This window comes from Oncorhynchus keta, chromosome 9 (genome assembly GCF_023373465.1).
Source record: "Oncorhynchus keta strain PuntledgeMale-10-30-2019 chromosome 9, Oket_V2, whole genome shotgun sequence".
NCBI classification, from domain to species: domain Eukaryota; kingdom Metazoa; phylum Chordata; class Actinopteri; order Salmoniformes; family Salmonidae; genus Oncorhynchus; species Oncorhynchus keta.
The window spans coordinates 14,226,662-14,250,280 of record NC_068429.1 but is presented as its reverse complement, the minus strand read 5'-3'; the positions used below and the strand labels follow the sequence as shown (position 1 = coordinate 14,250,280).

At 44.3% G+C, this 23,619-nt stretch overlaps 1 protein-coding gene across 1 annotated transcript in view; it reads right to left on the bottom strand.

The window, feature by feature from the left end:
• The window catches only part of dennd1a (DENN/MADD domain containing 1A), a 171,828-nt gene that overhangs the window by 27,302 nt on the left and 120,907 nt on the right, over nucleotides 1–23,619 (bottom strand). Inside the window, exons 11-13 of the mRNA XM_052525273.1 lie at nucleotides 19,206–19,251; nucleotides 18,959–19,060; nucleotides 10,979–11,104 (exon numbers count right to left, since the gene is read on the bottom strand). Of these exons, the coding sequence (XP_052381233.1) occupies nucleotides 10,979–11,104; nucleotides 18,959–19,060; nucleotides 19,206–19,251 (274 nt within the window). The remainder of the gene's footprint in view (nucleotides 1–10,978; nucleotides 11,105–18,958; nucleotides 19,061–19,205; nucleotides 19,252–23,619) is intronic.

Here is a 23,619-nt window from a genome sequence, read left to right as displayed (position 1 = left end):
TAGATGGCATTGCTGCGTAAGACACGAGACAGCAGGAGTGGAACTAGACATACGATGTTAGTGTAACGTTCCCTGTGCCAAACATTGTGTTTGTGTGTGTTTGTGTCTTAGGTGTGTATTACAGTTTGTTTGCACAGATTACATTTTCCCTCCAACTTTCCTCGCCGAAAGCTGCTCTCCTCTGGAATGTGTACGTAACAGAAGGAGGAGAGGTAGAGAAGAGGAAAAATTGAGGGCAGGGAGAATAAGATAACATACAGAGAGAATGGTGGAGGAAAGAGCGAAGTAGGAGAAAGACACCAAGGGAGATGCCAATCAATCCACCAACGGCAGGTACTGAACATTACCACTATCCCTAGCCCATCTTTACAACCACTTTCCAAAATCCAGTTAAGACTTCTTAATTTGGTGAAATACAATATGAAAATATTACATGTAGCTCCTTTAAAGACGTTTCTAAAATGATTTGTGTGGATCCTGGATGCTGATTGGTTGATAGCAAGGAGTTATTCATCACAATCCCTGTGTAACGCCTGTTAACAGTTCCATTTAAATTGTCAATGTCCAGCCAGGCCATTTATAAACTTCATCTCCCCTGGGGAAAAAGGGTTGAGATATTATCTCCCCATGCATGTAGCCTAGCTTAGAATTAGGTTTGCAACATTGGGGATTTGTCCCCGTTGTGCCATTTGAACATGTTGCGAAGAGACTGACCGCTTCTCTAAGCCAGGCAAATTCATTTATCAGGATCATTATAATGGATACACACAAATCATTGGCAATAGAAACAAAGGTAAAACAAACAAAAATGGACATAGTTTTCTGTCATTTCGTCTGCTTGAAGTGATTGTGTGTTAGCCTTAGTTGGCTAGCTAGCAGAGAAGTAGCTAGCCTGCACAGCTACATGCCAATGACTTGCTTAGCATACCAACCATTTCCTATAGAATGAATAGAATGAGGAACCAGCCTGTCTGGCTAGCAACTTCAGAATCTCAGAACTAACAACTGGCTTTTCCCTGGACTATATAATCTGGTGGAAGGATGAAATAAAACATATTTACTCATTAAAATAAACATTTTAATGAAAAAATGTTTGTTAATCTTTTTTTAAATTTAAATATGTTGACAACAGTTTTATAAAAGCACAAGGCACTCAAACCGAATAATTATTGTATACAACTCCCTCCTAAGGGCTGTTTCCCTTCGCTCTGGTTTGGGCCTAAGAATAACCCTTACTTCGTCGGGTGTTTTTCACACTTTAATCCCTGGGTTCTCATGCCTTATTGCTTAAGTAAAACTGTGCTGTATACGTACAGTGAGGGATCCCCTGCTGATGTTGTATGTTTGCCCACTGACAAAGAAATTAGTCTATAATTTAAATGGTAGGTTTTTTTTAACAGTGAGAGACAGAATGACAACAACAAAGATCCAGAAAAACGCATGGCAAAAATGTTATAAATTGATTTGTATTTTAATGAGGGAAATAAGTATTTGACCCCCTCTCAATCAGAACGATTTCTGGCTCCCAGGTGTCTTCTATACAGGTAACGAGCTGAGATTAGGAGCACACTCTTAAAGGGAGTGCTCCTAATCTCAGTTTGTTACCTGTATAAAATACATCTGCCCACAGAAGAAATCAATCAATCAGATTCCAAACTCTCCACCATGGCCAAGACCAAAGAGCTCTCCATGGATGTCAGGGACAAGATTGTAGACCTACACAAGGCTGGAATGGGCTACAAGACCATCGCCAAGCAGCTTGATGAAAAGGTGACAACAGTTGGTGCGATTATTCGCAAATGGAAGAAACACAAAAGACCTGTCAATCTCCCACGGCCTGGGGCTCCATGCAAGATCTCACCTCGTGGAGTTGCAATGATCATGAGAACGGTGAGGAATCAGCCCGGAACTACACGGGAGGATCTTGTCAATGATCTCAAGGCAGCTGGGACCATAGTCACCAGGAAAACAATTGGTAACTCACTACGCTGTGAAGGACTGAAATCCTGCAGCGCCCGCGAGGTCCCCCTGCTCGAGAAAGCACATATACATGCACGTCTGAAGTTTACCAATGAACATCTGAATGATTCAGAGGACAACTGGGTGAAAGTGTTGTTGTCAGATGAGACCAAAATGGAGCTCTTTGGCACCAACTCAACTCGCCGTGTTTGGAGGAGGAGGAATGCTTCCTATGACCCCAAGAACACCATCCCCACCGTCAAACATGGAGGTGGAATCATTATGCTTTGGGGGTGTTTTTCTGCTAAGGGGACAGGACAACTTCACCGCATCAAAGGGACGATGGACCGGTCCATGTACCGTCAAATCTTGGATGAGAACCTCCTATCAGGCAGGGCATTGAAAATGGGTCGTGGATGGGTATTCCAGCATGACAATGACCCAAAACACACGGCCAAGGCAACAAAGGAGTGGAAGAAGAAGCACATTAAGGTCCTGGAGTGGCCTCGCCAGTCTCCAGACCTGAATCTCATAGAAAATCTGTGGAGGGAGCTGAAGGTTCGAGTTGCCAAACGTCAGCCTCGAAACCTTAATGACTTGGAGAAGATCTGCAAAGAGGAGTGGGACAAAATCCCTCCTGAGATGTGTGCAAACCTGGTGGCCAACTACAAGAAACGTCTGACCTCTGTGATTGCCAACAAGGGTTTTGCCACCAAGTACTAAGTCATGTTTTGCAGAGGGGTCAAATGCTTATTTCCCTCATTAAAATGCAAATCAATTTATAACATTTTTGACATGCGTTTTTTCTGGATTTTTTTGTTGTTATTCTGTCTCTCACTGTTCAAATAAACCTACAATTAAAATGATAGACTGATCATTTCTTTGTCAGTGGGCAAACATACAAAATCAGCAGGGGATCAAATACTTTTTTCCCTCACTGTATGTTGCAAGGAGTACAGTATACTGTAATGTTAATAAGCCATCTCTACCCCTCTTTCTCCTTCTACCATTGTCTTTCTCTCTCTCTCCTTACCTATGTCTCTCTCTCTCTCCATCAGCAGTCCGAGGCTCATCCTGTTAATTAGCTGTCAGTGTGGGGGGCTGATAGCAGATTAGCACTGTCCGATCGCATCACACGATCCACACACACACACACACACACACACACACACACACACACACACACACACACACACACACACACACACACACACACACACACACACACACACACACACACACACACACACACACACACACACACACACACACACACACACAGCACTGTTCTCATACCTACCAGCTCTCACAGTCTCACGTCAGAATTAGACCATTAGACCAGTTCATCCATGTTTCTCAAATGTAAAATTTCAAAGCGGTTCCAAACGCCAAATTTAAGATTAAGTTTAGACATTAACTCAGCATGGTAAGGTAAGGGTTAGTTTAGACATTAACTCAGCATGGTAAGGTAAGGGTTAGTTTAGACATTAACTCAGCATGGTAAGGTAAGGGTTAGTTTAGACATTAACTCAGCATGGTAAGGGTTAGTTTAGACATTAACTCAGCATGGTAAGGTAAGGGTTAGTTTAGACATTAACTCAGCATGGTAAGGTAAGGGTTAGTTTAGACATTAACTCAGCATGGTAAGGGTTAGTTTAGACATTAACTCAGCATGGTAAGGGTTAGTTTAGACGTTAACTCATCATGGTAAGGGTTAGTTTAGACATTAACTCAGCATGGTAAGGTAAGGGTTAGTTTAGACATTAACTCAGCATGGTAAGGTAAGGGTTAGTTTAGACATTAACTCAGCATGGTAAGGGTTAGTTTAGACGTTAACTCATCATGGTAAGGGTTAGTTTAGACATTAACTCAGCATGGTAAGGTAAGGGTTAGTTTAGACATTAACTCAGCATGGTAAGGGTTAGTTTAGACATTAACTCAGCATGGTAAGGTAAGGGTTAGTTTAGACATTAACTCAGCATGGTAAGGGTTAGTTTAGTCATTAACTCAGCATGGTAAGGGTTAGTTTAGTCATTAACTCAGCATGGTAAGGGTTAGTTTAGACATTAACTCAGCATGGTAAGGGTTAGTTTAGACATTAACTCAGCATGGTAAGGGTTAGTTTAGACATTAACTCAGCATGGTAAGGGTTAGTTTAGACATTAACTCAGCATGGTAAGGGTTAGTTTAGTCATTAACTCAGCATGGTAAGGGTTAGTTTAGTCATTAACTCAGCATGGTAAGGGTTAGTTTAGACATTAACTCAGCATGGTAAGGGTTAGTTTCGACATTAACTCAGCATGGTAAGGTAAGGGTTAGTTTAGTCATTAACTCAGCATGGTAAGGTAAGGGTTAGTTTAGTCATTAACTCAGCATGGTAAGGGTTAGTTTAGACATTAACTCAGCATGGTAAGGGTTAGTTTAGACATCAACTCAGCATGGTAAGGGTTAGTTTAGACATTAACTCAACATAGTAAGGTAAGGGTTAGTTTAGACATTAACTCAGCATGGTAAGGGTTAGTTTAGACATTAACTCAGCATGGTAAGGTAAGGGTTAGTTTAGACATTAACTCAGCATGGTAAGGTAAGGGTTAGTTTAGACATTAACTCAGCATGGTAAGGGTTAGTTTAGACATTAACTCAGCATGGTAAAGGAAAGGGTTAGTTTAGACATTAACTCAGCATGGTAAGGTAAGGGTTAGTTTAGACATTAACTCAGCATGGTAAGGGTTAGTTTAGACATTAACTCAGCATGGTAAAGGAAAGGGTTAGTTTAGACATTAACTCAGCATGGTATGGTAAGGGTTAGTTTAGACATTAACTCAGCATGGTTAGGGTTAGTTTAGACATTAACTCAGCAAGGTAAGGGTTAGTTTAGCCATTAACTCAGCATGGTAAGGGTTAGTTTAGACATTAACTCAGCATGGTAAGGGTTAGTTTAGACATTAACTCAGCATGGTAAGGTACGGGTTAGTTTAGACATTAACTCAGCATGGTAAGGTAAGGGTTAGTTTAGACATTAACTCAGCATGGTAGGGGTTAGTTTAGACATTAACTCAGCACGGTAAGGTAAGGGTTAGTTTAGACATTAACTCAGCATGGTAAGGTAAGGGTTAGTTTAGTCATTAACTCAGCATGGTAAGGTAAGGGTTAGTTTAGACATTAACTCAGCATGGTAGGGGTTAGTTTAGACATTAACTCAGCATGGTAAGGTAAGGGTTAGTTTAGACATTAACTCAGCATGGTAAGGGTTAGTTTAGTCATTAACTCAGCATGGTAAGGTAAGGGTTAGTTTAGACATTAACTCAGTATGGTAAGGGTTAGTTTAGGCATTAACTCAGCATGGTAAGGTAAGGGTTAGTTTAGACTAACTCAGCATGGTAAGGTAAGGGTTAGTTTAGACATTAACTCAGCATGACAAGGGTTAGTTTAGTCATTAACTCAGCATGGTAAGGTAAGGGTTAGTTTAGACTAACTCAGCATGGTAAAGGTTCGTTTAGACATTAACTCAGCATGGTAAGGGTTAGTTTAGACATTAACTCAGCATGGTAAGGTAAGGGTTAGTTTAGACATTAAGTCAGCATGGTAAGGGTTAGTTTAGACATTAACTCAGCATGGTAAGGGTTAGTTTAGACATTAACTCAGCATGGTAAGGTAAGGGTTAGTTTAGACATTAACTCAGCATGGTAAGGGTTAGTTTAGACATTAAGTCAGCATGGTAAGGGTTAGTTTAGACATTAACTCAGCATGGTAAGGGTTAGTTTAGACATTAACTCAGCATGGTAAGGTAAGGGTTAGTTTAGACATTAACTCAGCATGGTAAGGGTTAGTTTAGACATTAACTCAGCATGGTATGGGTTAGTTTAGACATTAACTCAGCATGGTAAGGTAAGGATTATGGATTTGAACTGGCAACCTTTGGAATCAGAGGCAGATGCTTACGCTTATCCACCATCCCCGTCCACAATGCAAAACCGAAAACTACTTGAAGGTAACAGTGCTCACTGTTGCCCCTAGTGGCAGGTTTCCACATCATCTCCAGAACATCCTCAGATATGGATGGACGTAGAATACAGACTTCTTTCATGGGTGACCTGCCTGCTCACACACACAGACATTCAGTCATCCTCAACTAAGTCTCATGTCAAGGAGGCTGAACTGTAAACTAGAGCCAGAGGAGAGCATGACTTGTCTCCTGTGAGGGGAGCGTTTACCAGGGCCTGAGAGGAGCATATTCCCCAAACATGCTTAGATGACACCTGCCACTGTTACTGAGCATTAGGTGACACACAGATAAACACACACACACACACACGTTTCAGCCCAGGGAAAAGCTAAAAGCTGGATTCTTAAACTGCCCTTATTATTCAAACGAGAGGGTAACCTGCGCACAACCATTTTGTCCATATTAACTGTGTGTTTGTGCGAGCAGTGTGTGTTTGTGTGAGTGCGTGAATGCGTGTGTGCGAGACCACCTGGCCAGTAGGACATTAGCACGTTAGAAGGGTGGAGAAGGACACATGCCAGTGATAACGCCCCTCATTAGCACTGTCAAATTTCAGACTTGATTTTCCCAAACAAAATATTTACACTATATATACAAAAGTATGTGGACACCCCTTCAAATGAGTGGATTTGGATTTTTCAGCCACACTGGTTGCTGACAGGTATATAAAATCAAGCACACAGTTATGCAATCTCCATAGACAAACATTGGCAGTAGAATGGCCTTATTGAAGAGCTCAGTGACTTTCATGGGTTTCCATGGCTGAGCAGCCGCACATAAGCCAAGATCACCATGTGCAATGCCAAGTGCCGGCTGGAGTGGTGTAAAGCTCGCAGCCATTGGACTCTGGAGCAGTAGAAACGTGTTCTCTAGAGTGATGAATCACGCTTCTTCATCTGGCAGTCCGACTGACGAATCTGGGTATGGCGGACGACCAGGAGAACGCTCCCTGCCCCAATGTATGCACCAACTGTAAAGTTTGGTGGAGGAGGAATAATGGTCTGGGGCTCTTTTTCATGGTTCGGGCTACGCCCCTTAGTTCCAGTGAAGGGAAATCTTAACGCTACAGCATACAATGACATTCTGGACAATTCTGTGCTTACAACTTGTGGCAGCAGTTTGTGAGAAAAGTTTCCTGTTTCAGCATGACAATGCCCCCTTGCACAAAGGGAGGTCCATACAGAAATGGTTTGTCGAGATCTTTATGGAAGAACTTGACTGGCCAGCACAGAAACCTGACCTCAACCCCATCAAACACCTTTGGGATGAATTGGAACACCGACTGCGAGCCAGACCTAATCACCCTACATCAGTGCCCGACTTGACTAACGCTCTAGAGGCTGAATGGAAGGAAGTTCCGGCAGCAATGTTCCAACATCTAGTGGAAAGCCTTCCCAGAAGAGTGGAGGCTGTTATAGCAGCAAAGGGGGGACCAACTCCATTTTAATGCCCATGATTTTGGAATGAGATGTTCGACGAGCCAGTGTCCACATACTTTACATCAGGTTATAGTCAACATGTGTTATTTTCCTGCTGTAGCAAACTAGCTCAAATTAAGATCCTACATCTGTACAAAATGTATGCGTATGTTACTGTGTGGCTGTAAGATCACTGACTGAATCTGAGTGTACGTACGAACGTACGTGTATGTGTGTGTGTGTGTGTGTGTGTCGCTGTTAGAGGCCACTTAAACATGTATTAATAGTGATTTGTCAACCAGCGGTATGAAACGTCAGTTTGGAACATGTTGTAAAGCTCACAAATACACTGACTATACAAAACATTAGGAACACCTGCTCTTTCCATGACAGACTGACCAGATGAATCCAGGTGAAAGCTATGATCCCTTATTGATGTCACTTGTTAAATCCACTTCAATCAGTGTAGATGAAGGGGAGGAGACAGGTTACAGAATAATTTTTAAGCCTTGAGACAATTGAGACATGGATTGTGTATGTGCAAGACAAAATATTTAAGTGCATTTGAACATGGTATGGTAGTAGGTACCAGGCGCACCGGTGTGAGTGTGTCAAGAACTGCAACATGGCTGGATTTTTCACGCTCAACAGTTTCCTGTGTATCAAGAATGGTCCACCACCCAAAGGACATCCAGCCAACATGACACAACTGTGGGAAGCATTGGAGACAACATGGGCCAGCATCCCTGTGGAATGCTTCAACACCTTGTAGAGTCCATTCCCTGATGAATTAACGCTGTTCTATGGGCAAAGGGGAGGCGCGCAACTCATTATTAGGAAGGTGTTCATAATGTTTTGCACACTCAGAGTAAACTCACAGGGAAAGCAATAAGTGGGTCAACACACACCACACAACAACTCAGACAAGACACAACCGCTTTGTTTCTCTGGGCCGCTCTGCTTGTCTAGTGTGTGTGTGTGTGTGTGTGTGTGTGTGTGTGTGTGTGTGTGTGTGTGTGTGTGTGTGTGTGTGTGTGTGTGTGTGTGTGTGTGTGTGTGTGTGTGTGTGTGTGTGTGTGTGTGTGTGTGTGTGTGTGTGTGTGTGTGTGTGTGTGTGAGTGAGTGAGTGAGTGAGTGAGTGAGTGAGTGAGTGAGTGAGTGAGTGAGTGAGTGAGTGAGTGAGTGAGTGAGTGAGTGAGTTTGCTTCTGTATGGTTGAGTGTATGTCGGGTGTTTTTGTACAGTATCTTGTCCTGTCTTGATGATGTGTATCCAAGCATAGCTAAGAGGTCCATTGCCAAATAAGAGAGCACGCACACACACATACACGTCCCTTCCTATCCCCACTGTCCATACTGCTGCTGCACATCACATCCCCTCTGGATCAAACTAATTGGTTCTGCAGTTCAGACTTAATGACAACTAGCGCCGAGCATGAGACAGAGAGAGAGAGGGAGGGAGAGGGGTGGGAGGGGGTAGGGAGGTAGAGATAGATAAAGAGAGGGAGAGAGAGAAGAGGTGCAGGGAGAGAGAGAGAGAGAGAGAGAGAGGGAGAGAGAGAGAGAAAGAGAGGGAGAGAGAAGAGGTGCAGGAGAGAGAGAGAAAGCGAGAGAGAGAGAGAGGGAGAGAGAGGGAGAGAGAGAGAGAGGGGGGTAGAGATAGATAAAGAGAGGGAGAGAGAAGAGGTGCAGGGAGAGAGAGAGAAAGAGAGAGAGAGAGAGAGAGAGAGGGGGTAGAGATAGATAAAGAGAGGAGAGAGAGAGAGAGAGAGGGGGGTAGAGATAGATAAAGAGAGGGGGAGAGAGAGAAGAGAGGGAGGGAGAGAGAGAGAGAGAGAGAGAGAGAGAGAGAGGGGGGGTAGAGATAGATAAAGAGAGGGAGAGAGAAGAGAGAGGGAGAGAGAGAGAAAGCGAGAGAGAGAGAGAGAGAGAGGGGGGTAGAGATAGATAAAGAGAGGGAGAGAGAGAGAGAGAGGGGGGTAGAGATAGATAAAGAGAGGGAGAGAGAGAAAAGAGGTGCAGGGAGAGAGAGAGAGAGAGAGAGAGAGAGAGAGAGAGAGAGAGAGAGAGAGAGAGAGGGGGGGTAGAGATAGATAAAGAGAGGGAGAGAGAGAAGAGGGGGTAGAGATAGATAAAGAGAGAGAGAGAGAAGAGGTGCAGGGAGAGAGAGAGAGGAGAGAGAGAGAGAGAGAGAGAGAGAGAGAGAGAGAGAGAGAGAGAGAGAGAGAGAGAGAGAGAGAGAGAGAGAAAGAGAGGGAGAGAGAGAGAGAGGAGAGAGAGAGAGAGAGAGAGAGAGAGAGAGAGAGAGAGAGAGAGAGAGAGAGAGAGAGAGAGAGAGAGAGAGAGAGAGAGAGAGAGAGAGAGAGAGAGAGAGAGAGAGAGAGAGAGAGAGAGAGAGAGAGAGAGAGAGAGAGAGAGAGAGAGAGAGAGAGAGTGCAATCACAGCAGCAGGATTTGTGACCTGTTGCCACATGAAAAGGACAACCGGTGAAGAACAAAATCCACTATTTATGTTTATTTATTTTCCCTTTTGTACTTTTGTACTATTTGCACATTGTTACAACACTGTAAGAAAGCAAGAAAGATTGGGTCGAGAATTAAAAAAATATATTTAAAAAAAGCTTCAGCAATATCTGACCAGCTTCATGATAACGATGAGAGCAGGATATCCGTGACGGTGGGTGGCCCGGGTCATTTATTGGATTCATTTTGGGTCCTGACTAGAAATACACCATCTACATGGTGGGTCATAAGAAATGTTGGACACCGAATGGGCCAAAGCACACACAATAAAAACTCCCCAGTGTCTCCTAGGCAGAAGAGGCCTTGGTTCAGCCAGAGTACAGGTTAGGGGTTTAGGGGTTAGAGTTGAGGGTTTAGGGTTAGCCACAGCGTAGTGACAGCTTGGAGGTGGAAGGAAGGCGCTGGATCCCCCATATGTATTGCAGGGGCACCAGCTGGGCCATTGTTAGGACGTGTGTCCCCTTTCTGTCTCCCCTGGTGGATGGACCGGTACCCCACGTAGGGGGGCTATTCTGTCCTCCAGACCCCCCTCTAAACACTGGGGGGATACGGGGATCTGCATCACTAATGCTATTATTCAAACAGTGGGCAGACACACACACACGCACACACACACACACACACAGAGACACAGACACACACCCTGCCGTCCTAGCGCACTGAAGTCCTTGATTGACACCTCTATTTGTTTTATTCATATTGCCCCCGTCTAAAATATGTAAATGTCCGGGAGAGATGATTTTAAAATAGACGCCATTGGGTTGGGCGACGCGAGGATCAGACTTTTTTGACGACATATGGCGGAATAGTAGAATAATTAGTGGACCGGCACAACCATGCCTAGTGTTGATGCAGGTACAGAGTAGACCGAGCGCTGGCTGGCTGTTCACATTCAAACACACTGTCATCATATACCATTACCATGGTGATATAGAGGAGCTGCCAGGAAAGAAAGACAGCTCGCTCCGTGTCTGTGTGGGTCACTCTCTCTCATTCTCTCGCTCACTACTAACTGTAAAACTTCCCTCCCTCCTTCCCCTCTTCCCTCTTTCATTCTCCCTCAGTCTGTCTCACCGGTTGGATCTGCAGCGCGTTCCTGTAGCAGCCGAAGAGAGCGGCCTGTGTCTTGAGGAAAGCTCGGGCCACGCCATCTCCCGTCGTCGTGGAAACCTTCTTCAGGCGATTCTTTAAGGATGACACCTGGGGGAAAACAACAACAACAAACAGTTACCTTATTATTGTTTATAGAGTCTACATAAGGACTGCATCATTGATAGTCATAGGTGCATTCATAGGTCATTTTTTCATCCATCCATACCCCAAAATATTTTACCCCACTCTCTGCCTTCGTCCATCTCTTTCACCTTACCAGTGTCTTTATTTATCACTCTCTCCATCCACTCATCCATTCCTTTCTGCTTTCCTCCAAACATCTCATCCCTCGTCCCTCCCTTCATTCCTCTTCTTCCCCCAGAAATGGACTGAAAGACTCTCTCTCCCCCCAGGCCTCCTATCCCTCAGGATGTGTCTGATCCAGGCCCTCCTTTAATCAGCCCTTCTCCAGGCTACAGCCGCCCTCTCTCCCTTCTCCCTTGCTTGCATCCATAGGCACCACACCGCTGGAAAAGCGGCCCACGAGTCAACAACAGCGTTATTCTACATGAATACACTCCATGAGACGGCCGCTTAGGCTAATGCACTAGCCGGGAGCGAGGGCACGGGGCTGAAGTAATCCTTTCTTCTTCTCTCTCTCTTACCCCGCCACTTTTCTCCCACGGTGAGCTCCCCCGGTTATTAAAGATGCTCGGTTACATTGTTAGCAAAAGATTTGCCTCCCCCAAAGCAGAAAACTCAGCCAGAAAAATAACCGTAGTAAAGAACACAGATGTTTTGTGGCATTTGCCATGATCTGGGTTTGATTTGCCATGATCTGGGTTTGATTTGCCATGACCTGGGTTTGATTTGCAATGACCTGGGTTTGATTTGCCATGACCTGGGTTTGATTGGCCATGACCTGGGTTTGATTTGCCATGATCTGGGTTTGATTTGCCATGACCTGGGTTTGATTTGCCATGACCTGGGTTTGATTGGCTGGCCATGACCTGGGTTTGATTTGCCATGACCTGGGTTTGATTGGCCATGACCTGGGTTTGATTTGCCATGATCTGGGTTTGATTTGCCATGACCTGGGTTTGATTTGCCATGACCTGGGTTTGATTGGCTGGCCATGACCTGGGTTTGATTTGCCATGACCTGGGTTTGATTGGCCATGACCTGGGTTTGATTTGCCATGACCTGGGTTTGATTTACCATGACCTGGGTTTGATTTACCATGACCTGGGTTTGATTTGCCATGACCTGGGTTTGATTTGCCATGACCTAACCTGGGTTTGTTTTCTTCAACAGCGGAGGCAGATGAGACACGCAAATTAAATGTTGCTGTATTTTCCTGTCTCATTTGTTTGGAGGATATTGAAAATAGTGGTTTTGAAACGCAGATTGTAAAGCTCACGTTAATCAGTGTGTCCAAGAGGGACTTTAGATTTTTACATTCGGGTAGAACATCACGCATAAACTGTCATACTTCATGTTTAAGGAAAGAGTAAATGGGAAAAAGACAAAGAGCCCTGGAAAACACCATGCTACATTCTCGTAATGTGGTCCCCTTTTCACCAACTACACGTCTTATGTCACCAACTACATTTCCTACCTCAATAACTACACGTCCTACGTCACCAACTACACTTAATACGTCACCAACTACACTTAATACGTCACAAACGACACTTAATACGTCACAAACGACACTTAATACGTCACAAACGACACTTAATACGTCACCAACTACACTTAATACGTCACCAACTACACTTAATACGTCACCAACTACACTTAATACGTCACAAACGACACTTAATACGTCACAAACGACACTTAATACGTCACCAACTACACTTAATACGTCACCAACTACACTTAATACGTCACCAACTACACTTAATACGTCACCAACTACACTTAATACGTCACCAACTACACTTAATACGTCACCAACTACACTTAATACGTCACAAACGACACTTAATACGTCACCAACTACACTTAATACGTCACCAACTACACTTAATACGTCACAAACGACACTTAATACGTCACAAACGACACTTAATACGTCACAAACGACACTTAATACGTCACCAACTACACTTCCTACGTCACCAACTACACTTCCTATGTCAGCTCATCAACACCAGAGATGGCCAACTCTCTTCCTGGACAGCTAGAGGGTGTGCTTTTGTTCCAGCTCAACACACTTGGTCAGGTGAGTTGGGCTGGTGTGGTAGGCTGTAACTAATCAGCTGCATATCAGGACCTTGATCCTACTGTACTGAGTCATTGCACATGTCTTTGATCTGATGGTATAATGACATGAGAGCTTTGCTTGCTTCCTCCAACTCAGTAACACCAGCAGCTCCACTTCCTCCTAATGCCTCCTTAATACTTCCATTACCTGTCCAGAACAGACACACATACAAACACCCTCTCACACACCCTCTCTTGATAATCTCCCCCTCTCAACACACATTTTTTTACAGAAACAAATGAAAATACACCAAAACCCAATAAAAATCAAGAATTACAGCCTTGTGATAAAAAAATAAAAAAAATAAAAAAAGAGATGTGAATAAGTGTGTAATGACAGGACGGAAGTCTCTTAAAGCTTTACGCCGTTCCTGGGAGCGGGGGGCTTTATGGCTGCCCTATGATGTTCCCCAGTGATACTGCCAGACACACACTTTAATATGTGCTGAGTCAACCTTAAAATGAGTAATTCAATTAGGATCGGTCCCATTTAAATATTATAAAAAGTGGACATCTGACAGGAGACAAAAAGAGATCAGTGGCTAGCATCACACATACAGTGCATTCGGAAAGTTTTCAGACTTTTTCCACACTATGTTACATTTCAGTCTTATTCTAAAATTGATTAAATTATTTTTTCCCCCCTCATCAATCTACACAATAACCCATGGAATAACCCAGGAACAGGGTTGGAGTTAAAACCTACAGGACGGTATCTCTCCAGGAACAGGGTTGGAGTTAAAACCTACAGGACGGTAATCTCTCCAGGAACAGGGTTGGAGTTAAAACCTACAGGATGGTATCTCTCCAGGAACAGGGTTGGAGTTAAAACCTACAGGACGGTATCTCTCCAGGATCAGGGTTGGAGTTAAAACCTACAGGACGGTATCTCTCCAGAAACAGGGTTGGAGAGCCTTGATGTAAACACCTCCATGTATTAATGTAAGCATGCAGACGCCCGTTTAGACACATACATGTAAGCTTGACTGTGCATGAATCACACACACCACACGAAGCACACACAGACATTGTGGCTGCAGACTTCAAAGCAACCAGCTGCTCTGTGTCACTCTTCTTTCTAATGACAGTTCATGAATATATTTCACCCACTTATGACGCTAAAATGAGCACACACTAAAATGCTGAATGCTAATGAAAAACAAACACACACAGGTAGACAGACAACAAATATAATGGCTGCCTAACATGAGCCAGGGCTGGTATTTGGCTGCGATCAAAAGGAGAAAGGCAGGTTGCTCTTTCTCCCCTGGTCACTTAGCACCGCGCTACGAGCCTTTTGATCAGGCAATTAGGAGGGCACTTCATAGGCAGGTGGCGTGGATGCGAGGACCCCAGATCATCAGTGTAAACACACAGCATCTCTGACCCAACAGCATGACTCATGTTGTAATTAAGGCCAACAACAACAGCAAACAAGGAACAGCTTAAATTAGATGAAAACATGACAGCTTTTGAGAGGACAAAAATGTAAGAAAGATACAAAATATTAATATTTATAGTAAAAGCATGAATACCAACAAATCTGTATAATTGGGCGTGTTTACGTTTTGGTGGGCATTGGAAGTCTAAATGGATATTTCAAAGACCGTGGCTAGCCCACTTGAGAGGATGAGACTACCATTGTTGAGCTCAGTTCAGTTGTGGTGGAAACGTGTAGCATTCAGTAGTCAACCATGAAAGACGCTGGGATTTGCTTTGATCTTGTACTGTTAATTATCAAATGCATGGCTGTTTCAATAAACCATAGATCAGGGTTCCCCAACCGGCGGCCCGTGTGCCGAATTTGGCCTAAATACTTATGTAAATGTAATATATAAGCTTTTTAAAATATTTTTTTTATAAATTTGCAAACATTTCTAAAAACTTGTTTTTGCTTTGTCATTATGGGGTATTAATCCATTTTAGAATAAGGCTCTAACTCAACAAAATGTGGGAAAAGTCAAGGCATTTGAATACTTTCCAAATGAGCTGTATATATTTTTTCCATTTGTGGAATTTTCAATGTTGGACATAAAAGACTAAAAACACCAGGAAATCAGCTCTAAGTTATATTAATTTAAGAAATCTGTTCCCAAGTATTCCCACGCATAATAGAGAGACACGTGATCGCATGTAAATGTAAGCAAGGTTTGAAATGACTATGTTTTAGTCAAACATTATATATATTTTTTGCTTCTTGTGGTCAATTTGCAGTCTACAAATTATTTGTAATTATGTTCCGGCCCCCTGACCATCCACTCAAGAAAAGAAATCGACCCGCGGCTGAATCTAGTTGATGATCCCTGCCACAGATGTATCAGGAAATGTGAAGGTTTAGTGGACCATAGAGTTGTGCAAGGTGTGTTATGACTACTAAAAGCAATACTTCAATATACAGTAGGCCAAGTGATTAAACCCCTCCCCACCCCCCAAAAAATAACTTTATCGATGGCAATTTGAATGCACAGAGAAACTGTGACGAAATCCTATGACCAACAGATGCATCTCTCCATTCCCTGTCATGTAAAATCCATAGATTAGGACCTAATGAATTTATTTAAATTGTTCAGTATACATATACAGTTTGGACACACCTACTCATTCCAGGGTTTTTCTTTATTTTTACTATTTTATACACTGTAGCATAATAGTGAAAACATCAAAACTATGAAATAACACATATGGAATCATGTAGTAACCAAAAATATTTGTTAAACAAATAAAAATAAATGTTATATTTGAGATTCTTCACAGTAGCCACAGTTTTGAACACTCTTGGCATTCTCTCAACCAGCTTTTGGGCTCCTGAGTGCGCGGCAGTCTAAGGCACTGCATCTCAGTGCTAGAGGCGTCCTTACAGACCCTGATTCGATTCTAGGCTGTATCACAACTGGCCGTGATTAAAGGTTAACTTTATATATATATTTTTCTAAATGAGGTAGTCACCTGGAATTCATTTAAATGAACAGGTGTGCCTTTTTAAAAGTTAACTTGTGGGCCTCCCGGGTGGCGCAGTGGTTAAGGGCGCTGTACTGCAGCGCCAGCTGTGCCACCAGAGGCTCTGGGTTCGCGCCCAGGCTCTGTCATAACCAGCCGCGACCGGGACGTCCATGGGTAATGCACAATTGGCCTAGCGTCGTCCGGGTTAGGTAGGGAAATCCTTGTCTAATCGCGCACCGGCGACTCCTGTGGGGTGCAGTGCGTGCTAACCAAGGTTGCCAGGTGCACTGTATTTACTCCGACACATTGGTGCGGCTTCCGGGTTGGATGGCGCTGTGTTAAGAAGCAGTGCGGCTTGGTTGGGTTGTGTATCGGAGGACGCATGACTTTCAACCTTCGTCTCTCCCGAGCCCGTACGGGAGTTGTAGCGATGAGACAAGATAGTAGCTACTAAACAATTGGATACCACGAAATTGGGGAGAAAAAGGGCTAAAAAAATAAATAAATTGTGAACTTGTGGAATTTCTTTCCTTCTTAATGCGTTTGAGCCAATCAGTTGTGTTGTGACAAGGTAGGGGTGGTATACAGAAGAAAGCCCTATTTGGCAAGAAAGGCTCAAATAATCAAAGATAAATCTTTACTTTAAGACATCAAGGTCAGTCAATGCGGAAAATGTCAAGATTTTAAAGTTTCTTCAAGTGCAGTCGCAAAAAGCATCAAGCGCTATGATGAAACTGGCTCTCATGAGGACCGCCACAGGAAAGACAGATCCACAGTTACCAGAGGATAAGTTCATTAGAGTTACCAGCCTCAAAAATTGCAGCCCAAATAAATGCTTCACAGAGTTCAAGTAACAGACACATCTCAACATCAATTGTTCAGAATTGTTCAGAGGAGACTGCATGAATCAGGCCTTCATGGTTGAATTGCAGCAAAGAAACCACTACTAAAGGACAACAATAAGAAGAAGAGACTTGCTTGGGCCAAGAAACACAATCAATGGACATTTTTGGTTGAAACCGCCGTGTCTTTCTGAGATGCAGAGTAGGTGAACGGATGATCTCCACATGTGTGGTTCCCTTCGTGAAGCATGGAGGAGGAGGTGTGATGGTGCTTTGTTGGTGACACTGTCAGTGATTTACTTAGAATTCTAGGCATACTTAAACAGCCTGGCTACCACAGCATTCTGCAGCGAGACGCCAACCCATCTGGTTTGCGCTTAATGACCCAACACACCTCCAGGCTGTGTAAGGGCAATTTGACCAAGAAGGAGAGTGAAGGAGTGCTGCATCAGATGACCTGGCCTCCACAATCACCCAACCTCAACCCAATTGAGATGGTTTGGGATGAGTTGGACCGCAGAGTGAAGGAAAAGCAGCAAACAAGAGCTCAGCATATGTGGGAACTCCTTCAAGACTGTTGGAAAAGCATTCCAGGTGAAGCTGGTTGAGAGAATGCCAAGAGTGTGCAAAGCTGTCATCAAGGCAAAGGGTGGCTACTTTTAAGAATCTCAAATATAAAATATACTTTTTTGGTTACTACATAATTCCATGTGTTATTTCATAGCTTTGATGTCTTCCCTATTATTCTACGACGTAGAAAATGTTACAAATAAAGAAAAACCCTGGAATTAATAGGTGTGTCCAAACGTTTGACCGCTACTGTATAATAACCCTATAATAATCCATATTTATTTATTTTTGAGTGACATAACAATATTTACCATTTGGAGCTTCCCTTTGAGTCAATGTTTTGTGTTCCTTTACTCAACTGGTAGTAAGCACAGGGGAGGCTAAAGAATGTTTTGTGTTCCTTTACTCAACTGGTAGTAAGCACAGGGGAGGCTAAAGAATGTTTTGTGGTCCTTTACTCAACTGGTAGTAAGCACAGGGGAGGCTAAAGAATGTTTTGTGGTCCTTTACTCAACTGGTAGTAAACACAAGGGAGGCTAAATAATGTTTTGTGTTCCTTTACTCAACTGGTAGTAAACACAGGGGAGGCTAAAGAATGTTTTGTGTTCCTTTACTCAACTGGTAGTAAACAAAGGGGAGGCTAAAGAATGTTTTGTGTTCCTTTACTCAACTGGTAGTAAACACAGGGGAGGCTAAATAATGTTTTGTGTTCCTTTACTCAACTGGTAGTAAACACAAGGGAGGCTAAAGAATGTTTTGTGTTCCTTTACTCAACTGGTAGTAAACACAAGGGAGGCTAAAGAATGTTTTGTGTTCCTTTACTCAACTGGTAGTAAACAAAGGGGAGGCTAAATAATGTTTTGTGTTCCTTTACTCAACTGGTAGTAAGCACAGGGGAGGCTAAAGAATGTTTTGTGGTCCTTTACTCAACTGGTAGTAAACACAGGGGAGGCTAAAGAATGTTTTGTGTTCCTTTACTCAACTGGTAGTAAGCACAGGGGAGGCTAAATAATGTTTTGTGGTCCTTTACTCAACTGGTAGTAAACACAGGGGAGGCTAAAGAATGTTTTGTGTTCCTTTACTCAACTGGTAGTAAACACAGGGGAGGCTAAAGAATGTTTTGTACATTTAAAAATATATATATTTATATTATTATTATTTTTTGGGGGGGGGGGCTCAGGGTCTCAACTTAAAAATAGTAGAATACACAAGGTGCAATTTCGAAATTTGGTTGTGGGCCCCACCCCCATCAATGTTGTCCATCCCTGCAGTAGAGGGATAGTACCACTTGTGAGAATTGGATATGTAGTGTTTTTAAATGTCTGTGTGTGTGTCTCACCACGTCGTTGGGCAGGCTTTGGAGGTCATCAAAGGGTGTTTCTAGGGTGTTGGTGTCTACGTTGAGGACTACTACGTCATCCAGGGCCATCCCCCTCACCTTCTGCAGGGAGAGAGACACGGAGAGAGGACTTTACACTTCCACACAAACATGAGACACATGTACACACACACGCAGGCAGTCAGGTAGACACACACTCTCCCTCTTATGAGTTGGGTTTGTAAATGGTCTGTGGTGAGGAACTTACCTCCATTAGGCTGGAATGTACTCCAATGAGGTAGGGCATGGGCGCACTGCAAAACACAAACACATAATAAATAACCATGATTGTGAGACAAAAGTGTTTAAACACCGCATGATCTCAGCCAAAACCACCAAAGAGTCATATATCAACCACATTAGCAGAGTAATGGGAAACAAACAGAGACTTGAGTACTTTGTTCTTTTATCATGATCATTGTGACGCACATCGAACCGATTTTGTACACATGCACATTCAGGGCAACACTGACATTGCAAGAAAACCAAAACATTTTATTGTTGTCGTATTCCTTCATCGTCAACCTTCCATACGGTTCCACTCTAATTTATTTTATTTTTTCCCCCACAGTTTATGGCTACAAAATAGAGTCCATTGAAATGTTACCACAGTGAGACAAGAAGTAGTGGGGATTAAAAACGTTTTACTTTCCCAGCATACTGGAGTGTTTGTGTGTGTCTCTATGTGTGTGTGTGTGTGTGTGTGTGTGTGTGTGTGTGTGTGTGTGTGTGTGTGTGTGTGTGTGTGTGTGTATGTTTGTGGTGTGTACACCAGAGGGTTGGACCTGTGGGGCTAGACTAGGGACCCTCAGACACTAAGACACCACCATAGAAGAGATATGGCTGATTGGGTAATGGTCTGAAGGATAAAACGAGGAAGGGAGGGAGGGAGAAAGGGGAGGGAGGGAGAAAGGGGAGGGAGGGGGAAGGAGGGATGTTAGAAACCTGTCAGCCTGAGAGGGGGTGATGAAGACGGACCCGAAAACACTTAATTAACTGTGCTCTTCTCCATGTCTCCATCTCCTCAGCCTAGCGTGACATTCAATTAAAATACAGCGGCAAGCGGAGAAAAAGCCACAACAACTCAAGGGATCAAAAAGTAGTGGAAAGCATAACAAAACCAGAATATAAATAAAAAAAATAAAAAAATATCCGATTGGATGTTTTTGGATGACGGTAATCGTCCACACAGCCAATTATTTATTGTGAGCTGTGAAAAACGGGGGAAGTGAAATGTGGCCCTTGCGTCGAGTTTGAGCCGCTAAGGCCAAGTTAAGCCGAGGGGTTAGCTTCCTAAGCTGGAAGCGCCATCGCCATCTTCTCAAAAGCTGATGTCGAATTAGCTCTCGGCAACCATCTTTTTTAGGTCCTCATTACAAAAAGCCTTTCTCTTGGTTTACCCTCAGTTGATGGGGGAGTATATAGGAACGATTAGCAATATTTGAGAGAAAGAAAAAACAGAGCAATAATTAGCTTATTGCACCCCCCCCCACCCTGTCGTGAACAACCACATTAATTAACACTGTCAGGGTACCACGAGAGAGAAAATCAGCTGTTGTTTCTTATTTCCCTTTCCCAAACATACAGTCTTCGTTTACGCAAATGCCACTTAAAATGGCAGCTCGTCATTGGTGTATGATTTTAACGAAGCCAATGGTATTAACTGGGGTCAGTCATTCATAAAATGTCTTTGGGTCTGTGACCGTCAATTAAAGACATTCTTAGACTCAATTATATTATTCCTCAGCTCTCCATCCTTTTCAATACTTAATGAGTGTGTACAAAATATATACAAAAGTATGTGGACACCTTTTCAAATTAGTGGATTCAGCTATTTCAGCCACTCCGATTGCTGACAGGTCTATAAAATCGAACACACAGCCATGCAATCTCCATAGACGTACATTGGCAGTAGAATGGCCTTACTGAGCTCAGTGACTTTCAACGTGGCACCATCATAGGATACCACCTTTCCAACAAGTCAGTTCGTCAAATTTCTGCCCTGCTAGAGCGGCACCGGAAACATCAGAGAGAAGAAATGGCTCAGTCGCAGAGTGGTAGGCCATACAAGCCCACAGAACAGGACTGCCAAGTGCTGAAGCATGTAGTAAAAATCGTCTGTCCTCGGTTGCAACGAGGGCTGTGGCAGTCACGAAATTACGTCAGCCAGTAATTGTCAAGCAAATAACTGTTGGTCTCACGGTAATTGACCGTTAATTAACATAAACACATTTAGCATCTCCTGGCTTCCACACTTGCTGACCTTTGGAACATCTACATTTTAAAAATCTAATAAATCCATTTAATAAAGCCTACACCTTCACAATAAATCCATTTAATATAGCCTACACCTTCACAATCAATCCATTTAATATAGCCTACACCTTCACAATAAATCCATGTAATACAGCCTACACCTTCACAATAAATCCATTTAATATAGCCTACACCTTCACAATAAATCCATTTAATATAGCCTACACCTTCACAATAAATCCATTTAATATAGCCTACACCTTCACAATAAATCCATTTAATATAGCCTACACCTTCACAATAAATCCATTTAATATAGCCTACACCTTCACAATAAATCAATTTTTATTTTAGACAGGTCTAAAGAAGCATGATATGAATAAAATGTAGTCTATTTCAGAAGAACAGAATAGCATATTTAGACTTGTTCTTATGTTAGGTCCTGATCTGCCTTTGCCATACAGCTGTGGCTACTCTAATTCATTTAGCAGACAAGATTGGCTTAAAATTCAGTGGCATTATAATATATTGTTTTATAGTATGAAGAGTACAATTGAACAAAGCTGAATAAAATAGAAAGGATATTCTCTCCAAATGATTTGAGGGAGTGTGTACATGCGGCTATTCATTGCGGCCTGTGGCCGTTGTGCCCTTCTCCCGGAGTGCTGCGTTGTGCCCTTGGCCCGGAGTGCTGCGTTGTGCCCATGGCCCGGAGTGCTGCGTTGTGCTCTTCTTCCAGAGTGCTGCGTTGTGCCCATGGCCCGGAGTGCTGCGTTGTGCTCTTCTTCCAGAGTGCTGCGTTGTGCTCTTCTCCCGGAGTGCTGCGTTGTGCTCTTCTCCCGGAGTGCTGCGTTGTGCCCTTGGCCCGGAGTGCTGCGTTGTGCCCATGGCCCGGAGTGCTGCGTTGTGCTCTTCTTCCAGAGTGCTGCGTTGTGCTCTTCTCCCGGAGTGCTGCGTTGTGCTCTTCTCCCGGAGTGCTGCGTTGTGCCCTTGGCCCGGAGTGCTGCGTTGTGCCCTTCTTCCAGAGTGCTGCGTTGTGCCCTTCTTCCAGAGTGCTGCGTTGTGCCCTTCTTCCAGAGTGCTGCGTTGTGCCCTTCTTCCAGAGTGCTGCGTTGTGCCCTTCTTCCAGAGTGCTGCGTTGTGCCCTTGGCCCGGAGTGCTGCGTTGTGCCCTTGGCCCGGAGTGCTGCGTTGTGCCCTTCTTCCAGAGTGCTGCGTTGTGCCCTTCTTCCAGAGTGCTGCGTTGTGCCCTTCTTCCAGAGTGCTGCGTTGTGCCCTTCTTCCAGAGTGCTGCGTTGTGCCCTTCTTCCAGAGTGCTGCGTTGTGCCCTTCTTCCAGAGTGCTGCGTTGTGCCCTTCTTCCAGAGTGCTGCGTTGTGCCCTTCTTCCGGAGTGCTGCGTTGTGCCCTTGGCCCGGAGTGCTGCGTTGTGCCCTTGGTCCGGAGTGCTGCGTTGTGCCCTTCTTCCAGAGTGCTGCGTTGTGCCCTTCTTCCAGAGTGCTGCGTTGTGCCCTTCTTCAGAGTGCTGCGTTGTGCCCTTGGCCCGGAGTGCTGCGTTGTGCCCTTGGCCCGGAGTGTGCTGCGTTGTGCCCTTGGCCCGGAGTGCTGCGTTGTTGCCTGCGTTGTGCCCTTCTTCCAGAGTGCTGCGTTGTGCCCTTGGCCCGGAGTGCTGCGTTGTGCCCATGGCCCGGAGTGCTGCGTTGTGCCTTCTTCAGAGTGCTGCGTTGTGCTCTTCTCCCGGAGTGCTGCGTTGTGCCCTTCCCTTGGCCCGAGTGCTGCGTTGTGCCCTTCTTCCAGAGTGCCGTTGTGCCCTTCTTCCAGAGTGCTGCGTTGTGCCCTTCTTCCAGAGTGCTGCGTTGTGCCCTTCTTCCAGAGTGCTGCGTTGTGCCCTTCTTCCAGAGTGCTGCGTTGTGCCCTTCTTCCAGAGTGCTGCGTTGTGCCCTTCTTCCAGAGTGCTGCGTTGTGCCCTTCTTCCAGAGTGCTGCGTTGTGCCCTTCTTCCAGAGTGCTGCGTTGTGCCCTTCTTCCAGAGTGCTGCGTTGTGCCCTTCTTCCAGAGTGCTGCGTTGTGCCCTTCCTGCTCTTCCCAGAGTGCTGCGTTGTGCCCTTCTTCCAGAGTGCTGCGTTGTGCCCTTCTTCAGAGTGCTGTGTTGTGCCCTTCTTCCAGAGTGCTGCGTTGTGCCCTTCTTCCAGAGTGCTGCGTTGTGCCCTTCTTCAGAGTGCTGCCCTTGGCCCGGAGTGCTCTTGTGCCCTTGGCAGAGTGCTGCGTTGTGCCCTTCTTCCGGAGTGCTGCGTTGTGCCCTTGGCCCAGAGTGCTGCGTTGTGCCCTTCTGCGTTGTGCCCTTGGCCCGGAGTGCTGCGTTGTGCCCTT